The 16,722-nt window shown below is 56.2% G+C and overlaps 1 protein-coding gene across 12 annotated transcripts in view; it reads right to left on the bottom strand.

The window, feature by feature from the left end:
* Nucleotides 1-16,722, bottom strand: part of PCDH1 (protocadherin 1) — a 98,240-nt gene that overhangs the window by 61,401 nt on the left and 20,117 nt on the right. For 6 of the 12 annotated variants that reach the window (XM_014453781.2, XM_014453785.1, XM_006086431.3 and 3 more), the window contains exons 5-6: nucleotides 14,720-15,110; nucleotides 11,093-11,204 (exon numbers count right to left, since the gene is read on the bottom strand). In XM_014453781.2, the coding sequence (XP_014309267.1) occupies nucleotides 11,144-11,204; nucleotides 14,720-15,110 (452 nt within the window). In that variant the 3' untranslated portion in view covers nucleotides 11,093-11,143. Of the gene's footprint in view, nucleotides 1-5,975; nucleotides 6,267-11,092; nucleotides 15,111-16,203; nucleotides 16,243-16,722 lie in introns of those variants that run through there. The other 6 variants (XM_006086430.3, XM_014453783.2, XR_002828647.1 and 3 more) reach the window with 5 other exon arrangements.

Below are 16,722 nucleotides of genomic sequence, written 5' to 3'. Positions count from 1 at the left end.
CTAACTGATATAAACAAGAGTTAAGTTCCTAGGGTATCTCCATGTTATAACCAAAAGATGTTAAACGAAACGACATTATCTGAGGACCTGTTATGCACATTAATAGTTTGCACAGTGCCTGGAGCACGGTAAACTCCATTAATAGGGCCGCTATTTCTTTTACCTCCCCCCCCCCATTAATCCCACCCTCCCACCTGGAGGAGAGGGTCGCTTCCCCCATAGCTTCCTTGCAGGATGCCATATATCCAGCCTCATTTGGATGAAAATGTATCTCATAGAAGCTGCCTTTCTTCCAGCCTCAGAGGAGGCAGAGCAGGAGGGAGTGTTGCTCAGGGGAGGCCAGAGGATGAGGGCACTGGAAAGGACTGGGTGGCAGCCAGAGGGGACAGTTGGGGGTCAGAGACTGTCCCAGCCACCCCCACCCACCACCGCCAGGATTGAGGCCACTCTGCCTGCCAGGCCAGCCTCATCGATGTTGGGAGCTGCTTATCAGGTTAGAGCGGAGTCGCTGTCTCTGGCTGTCTCTGCACATTACCCGACCCATCTGTCCCGCTCCCCTGTGCGCCCTGCCTGCCCCCAGCTCTGCCTGCGCTAACTAGTTAATTGGATCTTGGCTAACCTGGTTATGGGCCAAGTGAGCCCAGCTCCTCCTGCCTCCAGAAGCCTGGCTGGGGGCAGGGCAGAGCGGCTGTGCATGTGTGTGCGTGAGTGTGTGTGTGTGTGTGTGTGTGTGTGTGTGTGTGTGTGTAAGAGCCTGTCTTTGAGTCCTTGTTCCAAGCCTCCCACAGTCCGCCCGGCCCATGGAGACTGGATCTTGGTGCCTGGGACGAGCCCAGAGCACGGGGATACGCAGTGATTGTGAGGGGCATGACACTGAGTCAGAGCACCGTATTCCAAAGCTCAGCTCTGCCATTAGCATCATCTGTATGACTTGGGTGGGGGAGACTGAGCCTCCGCTTCCTCCTCTGTAAATTGTATTATAAAATAATAAAATGTCCCACCTTGGATGGCTGTGGGATTAAGAGAAACAGAACATCGACTTCAGTGCCTGGCATTTAGTAGGCACTCTAAATGGTAACTGTGGTTGTCATCATCCCATCATCATTAGGCACAGTTGGGTTTCTGCCACTCCCCCCACCACTCCATCCTAGGGGTGGGGGTGGGAGGAATCTCAGAGTGGGAGGCGAGAGAGCCTTTCATTCACAGTTCCTTGCAGGTGTTTCCTGAGGCTAGACTCCAATCTCCTCCATTGTTCCTTATGCAAATTACATGCTAATGATCACGTCCGCACCCCCCCCCCCCCCGCCCCTGTTGCCCATCTCTGGGAAGGTGGAGGGTGGGCTTATTCCCCAGGTTTCACTTCAGCCCATTCGTCCCCTTCCTCCCTCAAAGAGAAGCAAATGCTGGTCCTCTGACAGTGCCAGTCCTCAGGGCCGAGGTTAGAGGGGAGAGACTCAGAATGAGAGAGAAACAAAGAAAGGCCCCAGTCTTGATAGGAGACGGACAGCTTCATCATCGCCATAATCATCAACATCCAAAGGGCCTTTGAAAACGTCAGATTCTTCCCCGCCCTGCTCTGGCTACTCTGCAATTACCGAGGCCCAGCCCCGGGCCCTGGGAAGCTGGCTGGGGTGGGGGAGGGGAGGAGCCCAAGGGGAGAGAGGGATAGCTAAGGTTTGCTAAAAGACAAGTGGCCATTCTCTGGTTGTTCTTGAGGGTAGAAACCACACTCAGTCCCCCTCCTCCCCAGCGCCCCAACTCCTGGCAGAGGGTGGGTTCATGATAAACTGGGGAGAACCATTAAAAAAGTGACCCCAACTCTGCGACAGAGAGAGCAGTTCTTTTTTTTTTTTTAATATATTTTATTGATTTTTTACAGAGAGGAAGGGAGAGGGATAGAGAGTTAGAAACATCGATGAGAGAAAAACACTGATCAGCTGCCTCCTGTACACCCCCTACTGGGGATGTGCCCGCAACCAAGGTACATGCCCTTGACCGGATTCGTTCCTGAGACCCTTCAGTCCGCAGGCCAACACTCTATCCACTGAACCAAATCAGTTAGGGCGAGACAGCGGTTCTTGTCCTGCTTTGCTTTCACTTTCTTTCTAGCTCTTTGTCTTGTTCCCTCAACTATAAAACGGGCATAACAATTCCTGCTTCTCCAGGTTCCTGTGAGAATTAAATGAGATGCATAGGCCTCAATGACAGATGATCCCAACTGGCAAATAGAGAGACAGCCAGGAAAAGCTGAGTCCCATCCCTATCGTTGGCCCACATTAGGGAGGTCAGATATAACGGGTCCCACTTGGTATCTGGCAACGTGATGTGTGATCAGTTTCCAGAACCAAGGTAAATAATAAACTCAAATGGTGTGTGTCCTCCTGAACTAGGTGGGTTTGAGATTAGGGTCTTCACTGAACCCTCTGGGTTAATGTTGGACAAGATTTATAGTTGAACCTGAATCTTCTGCCACTGTCCTCTGGATGGTATAAAAATAGAGGTGGGTCTGGGCCAGTTTGGCTCAGTGGATAGAGCATCGGCCTGCGGACTGAAGACTCCCGGGTTCAATTTCGGTCAAGGATACGAGCCCAGGTTGCGGGCTCGATCCCCAGTAGGGGGCGTGCAGGAGGCAGCTGATCAATGATTCTCATCATTGATGTTTCTCTCTCTTTCTCCCTCTCCCTTCCTCTCTGAAATTAATAAAAATATATTTTTAAAAAATAGAGGCGGGAGAAGTACAAAGATGCTGACACTGTAGGCACAGTACAGGAGGGGGCGAGGGGTGCTGTCAAGGCCAATGTGGAACCAGCCTCTTCTCTACCAGGAAGCCTCCGAGAACAGAGCACTGCCGTTGTTTTGCTGAGAAGTCCAGCCCTGCAGGCAACTCAACCTCCACCCCTCCAGGCCCTGCAGAGAGGAACTCCAGCACTTGGAGCCCACGCCAGGGCCAGGGCAGACCCGCCCTCGAGACATAGTAGGCGCTCCATAAACACAAAATGGTTGGACTGGGGAGAAGCCACGAGGACGCTGCCAAATAAATACCAAACTGTGCACGCAGCAGGCCACTGTAATTAAACCAAGGAGGATAGTCAGTTCTTAATATCCGACACCCGGCAGGGTTAACAGCCATTGAGGGTGGCTGTAATGAAGAGAGTCCCCCCCCCCCGCCCCCGAACCCTCAGGGCCTGCCCTCCAGATGGCCTTCTGAGGAGGGCTGAATAGCAGCAAGTGCCCTCCTGCCTTCGGATCCTCTTGCTTTCATGGTACCCCACATGGTCTCTGTCTCGATGCTCCACTCTTAGGGTCCCGGCCTCTCCCATTCCTGCCTTCCTTCTAGAGGTACGCAGCCTTTTATCTGTACCCCATTATGATGCCTATCTGTAGGGAGCCCAATTAGAGTTCTTTATACCCAAGCCTATCTCTTCCATGGGATCCTCAACTCCCCAGGGCAGGATTTACCCTGTGTCGCTTCTGTGTCCCCAGTGGTGGAAGCCAGCTCCTGTCCTGTAATGGGTGCTTAATAAATGTGTTGAAATGGAAAATTAGGGTGAGAAGGAGAAAATTGAAGAGGAAATGTGAGAAAGAACAGGCTAGTTCAAAGAAGGGGGAGAGAGAAGAGGGGAGAAGAAGGAAGGGAGGGAGGAAAGAAAGGGATAGTAAGGCAGCCTTGTCTGTTCTCTGAGGGGGCACAAACCTAGCCCTGTCTTTGGTGCTTAGAGTTCACTTGGAAAGAGAAGGTGGCCACACAAAGCCCTGGCTCCTGTCCCGCCCTGTCCCTGGCGGTGCCCCGTCCCTGGCCTGGACCTTCTCTCTGCCCTATCACTCCCCTGCTCCCTTGGCAACCCACCAATGAGGAGGTGCACCTGGGTGCCATCCAGGGGGTGGGGGCCTAACAGGAACCACGCCAAGCTAGCAAGCATGGCCAAGCAGGAGTCAGCAAGGCAGATGCCGCCCCTCTCCTGCTGCCTTGATTAGAGAAATTGAGATGTTAATAATATTCCGAGATGCAAGGTGCTAATTAAAGTTAATTACTGTTTCCTTGTGAAGTAACCTCTCCTCGTGTTTACCAGGAGCAAGGCTGCCAGCCGCTCCCCTGGCTCGTGCCAATCACAATACCCGTCACTCAGGGTCCCCACATCCTCACAGGTGCCCTCAGCCACCCAGCCCACCCCAGCTCGGGCAGGCCCCACGATCTGAGTTCCCAGGCTCTGCCTCTTGGCATTGTACCAGACCCATCCTGGCAAGAAACATGGGACGCATGGGCATGAGTGGCCCAGGGGGCCTGGGGACAGGACTCCTGGCCTCAGGGGCTGGCACCCGTCTCTGCCTCCTCCCCTCATGCAGAGTCTTGCCCTGTCTCTTTCCAGCACCTGGACCCAGAGCAAATTACTGAACCTCTTAGAATCTCAGTTTTCTTATCTGGCAATGGGGCTAATAATTCCTACTGTGTACAGTTGTTGTAAAGATCAAATAAGACACTGCCTGTAAAATGCTCACCACAATCACATCGCTGGGATTTAATAAGCTCTCAATTAAGGTTAACTGTGATTATTGTCTTCGTTAATAATCATCTCCCTCCCAAATCTCTCTCCTGTGTGGTCTGGCTGCAGGACTGGGGGAGGGTCAGTTGAATATACACATGTCTTCTACACACACTGCCCCCGCCCCTAGGCACAGTACACCTATTATCCTGCACCAACACACACAAGAAGCACACACCCCTTGTGGAGGGCCCCCATCGCCTAGACCCTGACACATCCTCCTCTTATGGCCCTGGTCCCAGGGAAATACAGAGGAGAGAGAGGAAGCTCTCAGGAATCATTGTGAGAGAGAGAGAGAGAGAGAGAGAGAGAGAGAGAGAGAGAGAGAGACTGCTCTTGTGTTCCAGGCTTCATAGGGCTTTGGGGGAGAGGCCATCCTCTTGGGAGCCAAGTCAGGTTGCCATGACAACCACTGCAGGTGTGCACCTCCGCTATCCTCCACTCCCCCCACGCCCCCACCACAGCCACTCTGGCCAGTTCTGGGGGAGATACCATCTCTCTGATGGGAGTCTCCCCATCCTCACCCCAGGCTACCTCCTTGTCTCTTGCCTGCCATCTCAGGAAGCCCCTGGACCCGGGAGAGAGTCAAGGGACAAGGCAGAGCCTGCAAAAGGGTTCCTTCTTCAACCCAAGCTTCCTCTGGGGGCTTAGCGCTAATGAGTTAATATTGCTGTCACCTTTGATTTGGGAGAACAGAGGCTTCTGAAGGGGCCTCCCTGGGTGGAACATGGCCAATCAAAGGGTCAGAACCCCCTGCTGGCTTTGTGCACCTCCCCTGTCCAGGGAGGATCCTGGCTCTTTTTCTGATGGTAGCACTGGCCAGCCCAGCCCTGGGGCATTTCCTGTTTATGGGCTTAGAAAGGCCAGAGGAGGAGACCCGAGGCTGGGCATCCAGCCCAGATTTGGGGATGAGGGGAGTTAGGAGGGACATTGATGGCACCAGCAGGCCCAGGGAAACCCCTATGGCTTAGCTGTTCCTCATGACTTCTGTACTCCACCCAATCTGGCCCCAAACCCAAATTCCAAGCATAGCCCTGCTAAGGGCAGACCCTGTCCTTGGCTCCCTATTCCAAGCTTGACCTCCTCCTGCCTACAGCGCCTCTAGCCCATCTGGGGGCCTGGATGCCTTTCTTCCACGCTGGCTCTTGCTTCATGCCAGCTCCCTCCTCACACCCGCCTCTTCTCCAGTCTCCCTCATCCCCATCCCACCCACTCCCCCATTTCCTCCACCTCCTTCCTCCTCTCCATCACAGTTCTTCTCACCTCCCTCCCTCACACCGTGTCCCACCCTCCATCTGCCCCCCTTTTCTTGCTCTGGCTGCAGAATCCCCAAGCAGATTTTCTTCCTTCCTGCCATTCATTCATTCATTCATTCATTCAAACATTCATTCATCAAACATTTTTGAGTGGTGGGAAATAAGTTAAACAAGATTCTTGCCTCCTGAAGTTTTTATTCTAGTGGGGAAATTAAACAAGTAAACAAATAAACAAATTAAACAAGTCCATGAACAAATGAAATCATGATAGATCGGGATAAGGTCAAGGAAAAGGACAAAAGGGAGGCTGTGACAGAGATGACAAAAGCACCTTCCAACCTCCTACTTAGATATGGAGGAAGACAGTCACGGAGAGCAGACGACAGGAACGCCTGAATACCTGGGCAAGAAAAACGTGGCCATGTCAAAATACAGCCTCAGACGGACGGACGGGAACAAACTACTTCAGCTGTAAGAAATAAAATATGCATGTGCTGAGGAGGGTTTGGGAAGGATCATGGCCAGGAAAGGGTTCACGGGACAGTTTTCTGTGGGTGCAGCACTTTGAAGGTTGGGGCGCGTGCAGAGGGCACTGGGCATGTGGAAGCGCGCCAAGCCACGTGGAATCATGAGCACATTCGCAAACACAGCTTGGGGACTTTGCCCTTCCCAGTGCTGCAGCCCCATGAAATATTTAGGCTTCTGAATACTGCTCATCCCTGACTGTCCCCCTCAGCAAGTGCACTTCCCTACATCATTCTGGCTGCCCCCTTCCTCCTCTTCCGAGATGCAGAGAAGGGAAAATCAGACCCCAGACTGGAGGAGGGTCTGTCTGCACCATGTGGGCAGCGGGTGGGATCCAGGCCTAACTTTCCACACAATACTCCCCCGACTGGAACAATACCACCCCCACTGTGTAGCCTTGGGAGTAGGCAAGGGAATGGGCAAGCAGAATAAGGAGAGGGGTTTGGGAAATGCAGATGTCCAGGTTCCTGGAGGGCCCTGGGGAATGGAAAGGAGTCTGGGAGTGATGATCAGTGTCTTTTATTGAGCACTTACAATTTATTGTGCTAAGCAGTTTACATGCATTGTCACCTTAAGTCCACACTCCCAATATAGGATTTATTACCCCCATTTCATAGCTAGAGAAACTCATGTTCAGAGAGGTGAAGTAACTAGTCCAAGGCAATCCAGCTCCAGAGGCCAAGCTCCACATATCGTGGCCCCTTAGAGGTGACAAGGCTTCATTAGGGGTGGGAAAAGAGGGGTGTGAGTGTATGTGTGTGTGTGTGTGTGTGTGTGTGTGTGTGTGTGTGTCGGGGGGTCATGCCAAGGCAGTGTCTGCCCCACCCCTCTTATTCTCCAAAGATGAGGCTATTCTCAGTATAATTACCCCTCCCCTGCACCTCCTCCACTCCAAAGTGGATCAACCCCAGCCCCAACTCCTAAATGCTTCACCTGATTATTAGACAAACATTGTTGGCCAGAGATTGAGAGACCATGAGAAAAGGGTGAGGAGATAGAGCGGGAGAAAGAGCGAGTGAGAGGCAGAGTAAGAGAGAAACAGAGTCAGGGCCAGAGCAGAAAGCAGGTGCGTGTGCAGGAACTCTCATGACGGTTGGAGGGGGTGCTAGAGTGACCCGCAGCCTGGCCAGTTATAGCCCAGCCATGGATGGAAGGTGATAGAACTCCCATTCCCCACCCCCACCCAGCTGTCTTCACCACCCTTCCCCCTTCACACCTCAGCTTCTCCTCCCCCTCCCCCACTGTCCTCTCTCAGAACAATTCTAATTAGACTAAGTGGCTAAGAGGTGGTTTCAGCCTGAACAGTCAATTAGGCCTGGAAGAAGGGAGAGTAGCTTCCCCAGGTCTCCCACTTGTACCCACCCCCCTCACCTGCCTCTGACCCAGACCAAGCATCATAGCCCAAGACTCCAGGCTGTCACTCAAGTTCCCCTGCTCCTTCTTCCCTGCCCACTGTGCCCCCATTACCTGTGTCTAGACAGCCCCCAGCCTACTCCTTATTCCCACCTTGAGTCCCTCCATCCCAGGCCCTGGGTCCATTCAAGTCTTCCTGGTAGGGGGCTCAAGGAAAGAAGGGGAGCCTCCTTAGGAGGCTATCTTCCTGAGTATCTTTATGTCTGCTGTTTCTCCTCTCTGTCTCTCCCTCTCTCTCTCCTCTTCCTCTGGCACTCATTTCTAACATCCGTGGACCAGGCCTACTGGTTGCCATGGAGATGCAGTGTGCAGCTGGATGGTGTGTGAGGAGCTGTGTGCGCTCTGTAGCTCGGGTGGCTGTGTGTGAAACATGCCCATGTGCAAGGAAGCATTCTTCGTCTTCCAGAAGTGAGACCCAGGCCAAGGCCCCAGTGACCCTAAACCCCTTGGCCATATTCATCTGGGACACATCCTGTCCCTCACTCCCTGCAGGTCAGATACCAAATTCTGCTCAGTCCAGGCTGTGGATTGGCAGATTCTGGAGGGGCCCTAACCTGCTCCTCCTGTCCAAGGAGAGGATTGGGAACCCCAGGAAAGGAACAGGAGTGAACAGAGACTTTAACAGTTGGGGTGAAGATTAAGCTGTGCAGATGGGCTGACTGATAAGAGGCCAATAGCACCCCCAATCCAGGGGATTGGGGGTGGGGAGGGTGATCCCAGCAAGCTGGAAATTCCACTTGTTTTTACTTACTTTACCCAGTATTTATCCAGAAGGTTGGGAGAAGTGAGAGGCCTAGGTTCCCGCCCTCAGGAGGCTTAGCATCTTAGAGGAATCAGGCTAACTTCTTTATGGTCTAACGGCCTTGGCAGCTGAGCTGCCTGCTCCTGGGATGCTCTGCTCTGAGCTCTAACCTTCAGTTTCCTCAGAGAAGCTTCCTGGGCCACACTGAGTAAGGCGGCCCTTTCCTCTCCCACTTCCAGTTATCCTCCTTCATGTCCCACTGTTTGTTGCTTCCGTAGCACTTTAACACAATCTATAATTATCTCATTTGTTTGTTTATTGCCTATCTTCTAGAATCTAAGTCCCAAGAGACAGAGACCATGCCTGTCTAATTCAGTGCTTCAATGCCAACGCCTGGCACAGGTCCTGCCACATAGTAGGTGTTTAACGTATGTTAAATAAAAGAGTGGACAAATTATTTCATCGAAGCCTCACAACAATGGTCTGTGATGGTAAACATTAGCCTCCCCATTTTACAGAGAATAATCAAGGTTCAATCACCTGCCCAAAGTCATACCACTAGGAAGTACTGCAGCCAGAGTTGTAACATAGGTAGGTCTCTGACTGCAGGTGTGATAGAAAGCATTAGTCTCCTCATTTTACAAATGGAGAAACCAAGGCTCAATCACCTGTCCAAGGTCATACCACTAGGAAGCAGTGCAGCCTGAGTTCTAAGGTAGGTCTTTGACTCCAGATGTGATGGAAGGTGGGGACCATTTTCCCAACCCTACATTGCACCAGATTCCTCTTCCTGTCTGTCTCTGGGTATGTCTCTACTCCCAACCCAGGCATCCCCAGATAAACTGGGGCAGAGGAGGAAAGAGGACAATTAGAATCTGTGAAGCATGTAGATGTGACCTTTTCTTTCAGAGGCTTAGGATCCTGAAAAGGCCCCCTTTCGCCCTCCTTAGGTGGACCAGCAGGACCTTCTATTCTGGCCCCAGCCTTCTTCCCCAACTTCTCCTGCCTTCCTAAACGACCTCCCCTTCTCCTCCTCCACCCCCAGGCCTTTGCACACACTGCTCCCTCCGCCATGCCACACTGACGGCTTCCGCAGTGGGCTGTTCCATCTGCCCTTGGAAACTCAGCACGGGCACCACTCCTTCCAGGAAGCCTTCTGGACTCACTGGAGGAAACACCTACTTTGACTCTCCAGCCTGAATTTGCAGGGCAGGGCTGAACACATGATGTGGTCATTGTTTACCTGTCTGCCTTTCCCATAGAGACCGTGTGTCATTCTTGGAGTGTCCCAGTTCCTTGTTCTGGGCCGGCACAAGGAGGGGCTCAGGACATGTGTGTAGAACGAGTGAACCAACCAGAGGCAGGATTTAGGCCCCAAGTCCTTGACCCCAGACATTTTTTCCAGGAATTGGCCTTCATGGAAGTTCCTCATCCCCCACCGTCTGGCCAAGTCAGGGGTGGGGAGGATGTGGGGCCCTCTGGTTGATTCAGTGCCTCCTCTGATCTGAAGGTGAGGCCTGCAGGTTAGGGGCCAGTCGCCCTGGCCACTGGTAGAGGGAGGGTTGGTGATTTTGTAACTGGAAGGTTAGTAGGGGGGCCAGGTTGCACACTTGGCCAGGGAGCTGACCTGACCTTGTGGATTCAAAAACAACCAGAGGGGCTTTTGCCCTTCCTTCCCCACCTCCCACCCCCACCTCCCACTTCCAATGTAATGAGGGGCCCTGGAGTGGGTGCCAGGCCCCGCGAAGTCCGCCTATGGGAATGGATGAAGGGGCACCCGTGAACCCCACCGTACCCGCGGCCGATCCGGGTTTACACAGAGGCTCATCCAGGATTAGTCCCCGCGCTGGCTAATCCCGGCCGCTGAACCGACCCCGGTGTCGTGGCGCCAGGCCCACGCGGCGGGCGGGGGAGAAGCACACCGCTGAGCAGGGGCGCTGGCGGCGAGGTGGGGGGTGGGGGTGACGGGGAGCCCCGGGAGGCGGAGCCAGGAAACCGGCTGATCCGGTCTCTGTTCTTGGACGTCTCCCGAGAGGGTGTTTACCCGGGAGCCTGGCATAAGGAGGCCTGCGCTCAGCCGGAAGCAGGGGGGTGGGGGTGGGGGGCAGGAGGGCGCGAGGGGGGAAACGCAGTCGGAGGAGAGGACCTTTTGGGTCCCCATATCGACTTCCAGCCCTCGTGCCTGAGCGTGGGAGGGAGCGACAGGCAGATGCCTCCCGTCCCTTCCACTCAGCACGGCATTTCGTACTTGTTGCCAAAGGAGGGGGAGCGGGAATGGAGCCATCTCCTTGGTAGAAGGCAGCACAGCCTAACTCCCAGCTCTGCACCCCGCACACATCCCTCACCTGCACCTCAGCTCCTGGTGGGGTTGGGGTGCCTGGAGCGGGTCGGCCCGGCGGACCGGCTGGGGGGCTCTTTGAGGCGCACGAAATAGAAGTCTGCGCTGGGTCTGCGACCTCCCGTCCCCATTCCGCTCGCACCGATTGCTCCCGGCGGGGGTCCGGGTCCCTCTCCTCCCGAGCACGTCCCCTGGCCCCTCCGAGGCCTCTACCCCAGATGTAGCCTCCAGTGCCCCCGGGACGCAGACCCGAAGGCCCGGAAGAAGCGAAGTGGGATCCGGTTTTCACACTTTTATTGTAAAGCTTGGGAATAATTACACGGGTCTTTCATTGACAGCTCAGCAAACAAACCGGAAACGAACCGAACCGGAGGGGTAGGGGGCGGTGCCTGCGCATGCTCGCGGCGGGGGGAGGGGGAGGGGGGCGGAGGAGATCAGAGAAAGAGAAAGACAGAAAGAGACAGAAATCATTACAAATCAACGGGATTGTGCTCGCAGCGCCAGGGAGGGGGCGGGGCGGCGTGGGGCGGGGCGGGGCCCTTCCCGGGAGGAGCGAGGCGGTGGGAAGTGGCACTAACCAAGAGAAACACGACCCCACTGTGGGCGCTTGACGCGCCCAGAACCCCCCTCCCCGACCCCACCCCCCAACACACGAGAGAGACACGGCCCCCCTCCCCACTCAGATAACGGAGGAGACACAGTCCCCTCCTCCCCACGGGCAGACACACCCGCCTGGGAACCCCACGGGCGAGACACAGTCCCCCCTCCCAGAGAAGTCCCACGTGGAGACGCCCCCGAAGAGACCTTCTCATGGCCAACACGAGCCCTCCCACCACCAGGAGACAGCCCCCACCCAGGGAAGAAATGGCTCCAGAGGCAGGGGGCCCTCAGGAGAGAGGTCCCCCAGACCCCCTAGGAGAAAAGACAACTCAGAGCTGTCCAGTCTTTCCCCAAAGTGCTGCAGGTCAGAGACCCCCAGAGCAGAGGTGCAGGGAGGGCCAGGACACCCCTTCCCGGACATGCTTCAGAGATCACTCCCTTCCCTGGGAAGAGAGGTGGCCCAAGACTGACATGCCTTAAGTCCTCCCAGGAATCCTGGGAGGAAAACAGGCTCCCCAGAGAGCCTGGGTAGGGGGAGACATGCTCCCATGGTCCCCAGCGGGAATACATGTCCCCCCAGAGACTCCCAAGGGGAGAGATAGGGGCTAGGGAGCCCCCAGAGGTGAGGGATGCTCCAGAGACCTTCCCCCTGGGATATGAGATACACTTCAGGGACCCAGGGAGAGAAATATGTCCCCGTATACCCTCCCCCTACCAAGAGACATGCTCTGAAGTAGGGGGTGTGGGGGCCGGCTAGGTCCCCTCTAGGAAGACACTGACTGGGTCCGGCTGGGTTTGAGGGGGTCTCCTCTGGCCAAATGTCGCCTATTTGTACATAAAACTGTACGCGACACAAGGCATTGGGGAAGGGCTTCACAGACCTAGGACCAACAGGAGCGGTCCCCAGTGCGGTCACCCATCCCCTGCCCACCTTTGGTTTCACCTCTCAAGTGCCCAGGTGGTGACAGGCTCGGCGCACCCCGACCCCGACCAGGGGGCTGGGGGCTCTGCCTTGGCCTGTGGAAGGGCTCCTCCTCTGTGCTTCTCAGCCCTCCCAGCCATCTGGGCCACCCCTTCCTTCTGGCTTCTCCATTGTGCAAAGTGCTTCTCTGCCCTTCCACCCAGTGCTCAGGGGTCTCCAAGACCAGAGCAGGATGCCCAGGCCACCAGGAGCTTCTGGGGGAGTCCACTGACCCCAGGAATGCCTCCTGTCTGGACCACCCTCTCCACCAAGCAAATGGGCCTCATACAATCTTCTTGCAAGGATCCTGACCTCCAAGACCCAGGAAGCCACTGCCCCACCAGCCCGGCACCTCATGTTAACCAACTCCACCACTATTGCACCTGCCCCGTTTGTGCAGGGGGAAGGGGCTGTCTCTTTAACAAGCCCCGGCCCACTTCCTGGGCCTCCCCCAGGGAAAGGAGCCTTTGGCTAACCCCTAGACCTGGTTGCTGCCTCCCCAGCTCACTCTACCCCCCGCCCTCCATAGAAGAGCTGTGCATGCTGGGGCCACCAGCCTAACAATGCTCTCCTTCCCAGCACTGTTACTCGAAGCCGAGTTAGGGGCAAGGAGCAGAGTTTAGGATAATTCTTCAGCCCCCTGGCTTTTCCGGGGTGGAGGTGGGGTCTCTGGGGTTACAGGAGTCAAGACCCCAGCAACACAGCTCCCGAAGGCACCAGACAACCCAGCAGCCTGTACCCACCTCTCCCATCCTTGGGCCACCCCCCAAGCTTAGACTAAGTCTAGCAAGGGCCATACCCTGAGTCTCCAGACTCCCAGCCTGGGCCCCTGGGGCGCTGGAGAGGTATGGGCCAAGGCAATGGGGGTTTCTGGAAGGAAGAGGGACTGAGGCTTTGAGATGGCCACAGTGGGAGATGGGGGCTCTACAGGATGCCCCTCACACCCTGGCCCCCTGAGGTGAAGAAAGGAATCCCACCTCATCATGGCTGACTGGGCTTCTCTGCCCCCCAATCTCCCTACCCACTCCCCCATGGGACCCCTGACCCTGGCAAAGGGAAGCCCAACTGGAAGAAGGGGGCCAGGAGCCCAGGGTGCCCTGAGGCAGCCCTTCCCACCCCGAGATCAAGGCAATGGTGGTTTTACAGGCTGACGGGTCAGTCATGGCAGGGGCTGGGGGATGGGGGGCAGGGAGGAAGCAGGGTATAGGTCCCCCCTATTGGGGGCAGCCATCAGCCACCCCCTGAGCAAACCTTCCTGCTCCCAACTCACCCAACCAGGCCAGAGGCACAGTCATCCCACCCCTATCTAGCTGCCCCCACAGTCTCAGGGCCCCTCTGCGATGCTTATCGGGATGTGGGAGGGCCAGCCTGAGCGGGGATCTCCCCCCAGGGCACAGCGCAACAGTTCCAAAAAAATAGAGATTTGTATTTCTTTAAAAAAAAATTAAATAAAAGCCCAGCTCTGCTGATAGGCAAATGTAACCCCCATCCCCACCCCCACCCCCCGTTGTTTCCCTGGCCTGCACCCCCATCCCGCCACGGCCCCAGGTATTTACAACATGGAACAATAGAGGCCTGGGGTGGGGGACACAGAGCAGGTTCCCCCAGAGGGGTCCCCCAAGACAACACAACATCAACGAGAAAAGTTGCAAATCAGGCAGAAATGGGGACATCATTCCAAGGTCCTTATATACAGACACTGCATGACCAGCAGGGAAGGGGCCCAGGTGGGACAGGCATGGGCATGTGGTGGGCAGGTCAGCCCAGGAGTAGTATGGGAAGACAAGGCCTCCGCCCACTCCCACCCCCATCCCCACCCCACCTTTGGTAACAAAAGCCCTTCCGGGAGCCCCTGGTGGTCAGGAGATTCCTCTGGGAGTTCCCAGGGGAGGGGCTCCCCAGTTCAGCCCTGCTTCAGTGCTGGAATGGGGGCATCCTATCTCCGCCCTGGTCGGCCATGCGGGAAACAATGAATTAAAAGTGTGTTGCCCACCCCTGATTCCACCATCTACCCAAAGTAAGGGGGTGCTCCCTGGAAGTCGAGGGATGGGAGCCTAGTCACTGTAGAAGAGCTCTCTTGGGCGTCAGCTGGGGAAGCCCCATGAAGGGGAAGAAGGGGCTCCCTGGGGGCTGGGGGCTGAAGTGAGGGAAGAGGACCTGGACCCTGCATAGGGGAAGGGCAGCGTGGTCATGAGGCCAGTACTGCGCCCCCCCCCCCCCACTTGGGGCCCTGGCCAGGAAGTCCACGCTGGAGGGGTCAGGAGTGGGGCCCTGGAATGGGCCCATCTGGGAGCTGGCCGGCGGCTGGACAAGGGGTTGGCCGCAGGCCAGAAGGGGGCTCACAGGTAGATCTCGCGCTTGGCCGTCTGGGCAGATGCCGGTGCGGCTGCCGGTTGGAAGTCCGAGGTCTGGGTCAGGGGGATTTCCTCCAAGGTGGCCGAGTCCTTGCAGGAATCATGGCTACTGTGGGAGAAGGCACTGTAGGAGGGCAGGAGGCGCACGGGGGCCGTTTTGGTGTTCCGGTCTTCCGGGGGGCTGGGGCTGCCGGCGCCCGCAGGCTCCTGCCCTCCTCGGTCCTGGTAAGGCACGAAGGTGGAGAGTTTGAGGGCGCTGCTCTTGGTCCGGCGGCTGGGAGACGACTGGCCGGGCATCCAGCATGTGTCAGAGTGACCAAACTCGCTGCACTCCCGGGTACATGTGCCCGTCATTGCGACATCAGGCAAAGGGCGCAGGTCTACAGGAGAGAGCCAGGACAGTCGTCAGGAAGGGCCTTGCGAAGCTCTGTGCCGGGCCTCCCACTGGCACCTCAGAACAGGGTGCACACACCCCCTGCCCACTGAGCTCAGAGGCACACATCCCCTCAAATAGACACACGCCCCCCACCATCCACCACATGCTCACTCTCTCTCTCACACACAAAATCCACCCTTAAATAGACACATTCCTTCCATCCTCACCCACCCTCCAGCTCTGCTCGCGCACACCCACCAAATCTGCCCTCAGACTGGTGTGCGAACACGCAGCTCATCTACGCACTCCGTCATCCACAAATCTACCCTCCGACAGGGGTGAAGAACCCCCATCCTCATGTAGACTCTCTCTCTCTCTCTCTCTCACACACACACACACACACATACACACATGTCCTCAGATAAGTGTGGGCACACAAGTCTACACTGGGCTTCTCTATCCTCAGACAAAGGGGGACACATACCTTCCTTCTGAACCCGCTCAAGCCTCCCCAGGCTCCAAGCTACCCTGGAACCCCACTCCGCCCCAGAGCGGCAAGGCCCTCCTGTAAAGCCATGAAGGAGACGAGCTTCTGTGTGGGGAGTTCACAGAGAAGCACACACTCACACACCCGCAAGCACACTCATGCAGCTCCTCCCCACCTCACTCCAGCCCCCTACACCAACCACCACCCCTGGCCTTGCCCCGGCTCCCTGCCCAGAACACCCACGGGAACAGGAGTTGGCTGCCTGACATCAGCAGTAGCCGGTGTGGTTGCTGGGCAGCAGGGTCTCCATGGGAACGGCTAAAGCCATGAGCACTTCCTGTTATAGTTGCCCCTGTCCTGCCCTCACTCAGGGACAGTACCAGGCGGTGACCCCCCCTCAGGGGAGCAGCACCACCCACCTTGGTTTGGCCTCCAGCCAGTGCAAGGTGAGGAGGGGACAGCTCTGTTGTTAACCCTCAAAGTGCCAAGGCTCTTCAGCTCAGGGCAGAGTTGGGGGACCCACGGTAGCACGGAGCAGAGCAGGGGCACTGGGTGGGTGGGGCTGGGTGCTGGACCGAGTCCCCCAGACCCCAGAGTAGCTCCCACATACCTGGCACTCTGCCTCAGGGCCTGCTCCGACCAGCCGGCTCTGCGCGGGCACAAAAAGGACGAGATGGGCATGAGACAGAGCATGGAGGGGCAGGGTGGGGGCGAGGGCACTGAGATCTGGGGCTTGGGAGGTTAGAGAAGGGCCCAGTGCCTAAGGGGTGGAAGTGGACCTTTGCATCTTTGGGGGGATGCTGGGAGAGTTTGTACTGAGGGAGGGGGCAAGACCCAAGGACATCTCCAAGCTGGAAAGTCTTTCCATCCCAAGGGGAGGCTTATCAGTGTGCCCCTCCACAGGCTGCTATGGACACCTACACACACACACACACACACACACACAGCACACACACACTGCACCACATCCACCACACCGACCGAGTGCACAAATTTTTGTGCACCGGGCCTCTAGTGTTTTTATAAACACTAGCCCAATGTTACTGATGCTGAACATGGTTTCTCTTACCCAAAGAATCTTACCAACACTAACTTCCTGAGTTTCAAAGCATAGGGTCCCTGTCACATA

The sequence above is a fragment of the Myotis lucifugus genome, unplaced genomic scaffold, assembly GCF_000147115.1.
Source record: "Myotis lucifugus unplaced genomic scaffold, Myoluc2.0 scaffold_28, whole genome shotgun sequence".
Lineage (NCBI taxonomy): Eukaryota > Metazoa > Chordata > Mammalia > Chiroptera > Vespertilionidae > Myotis > Myotis lucifugus.
The sequence above is the reverse complement of the archived record's forward strand: the minus strand, read 5'-3'. Positions and strand labels throughout refer to the sequence as shown.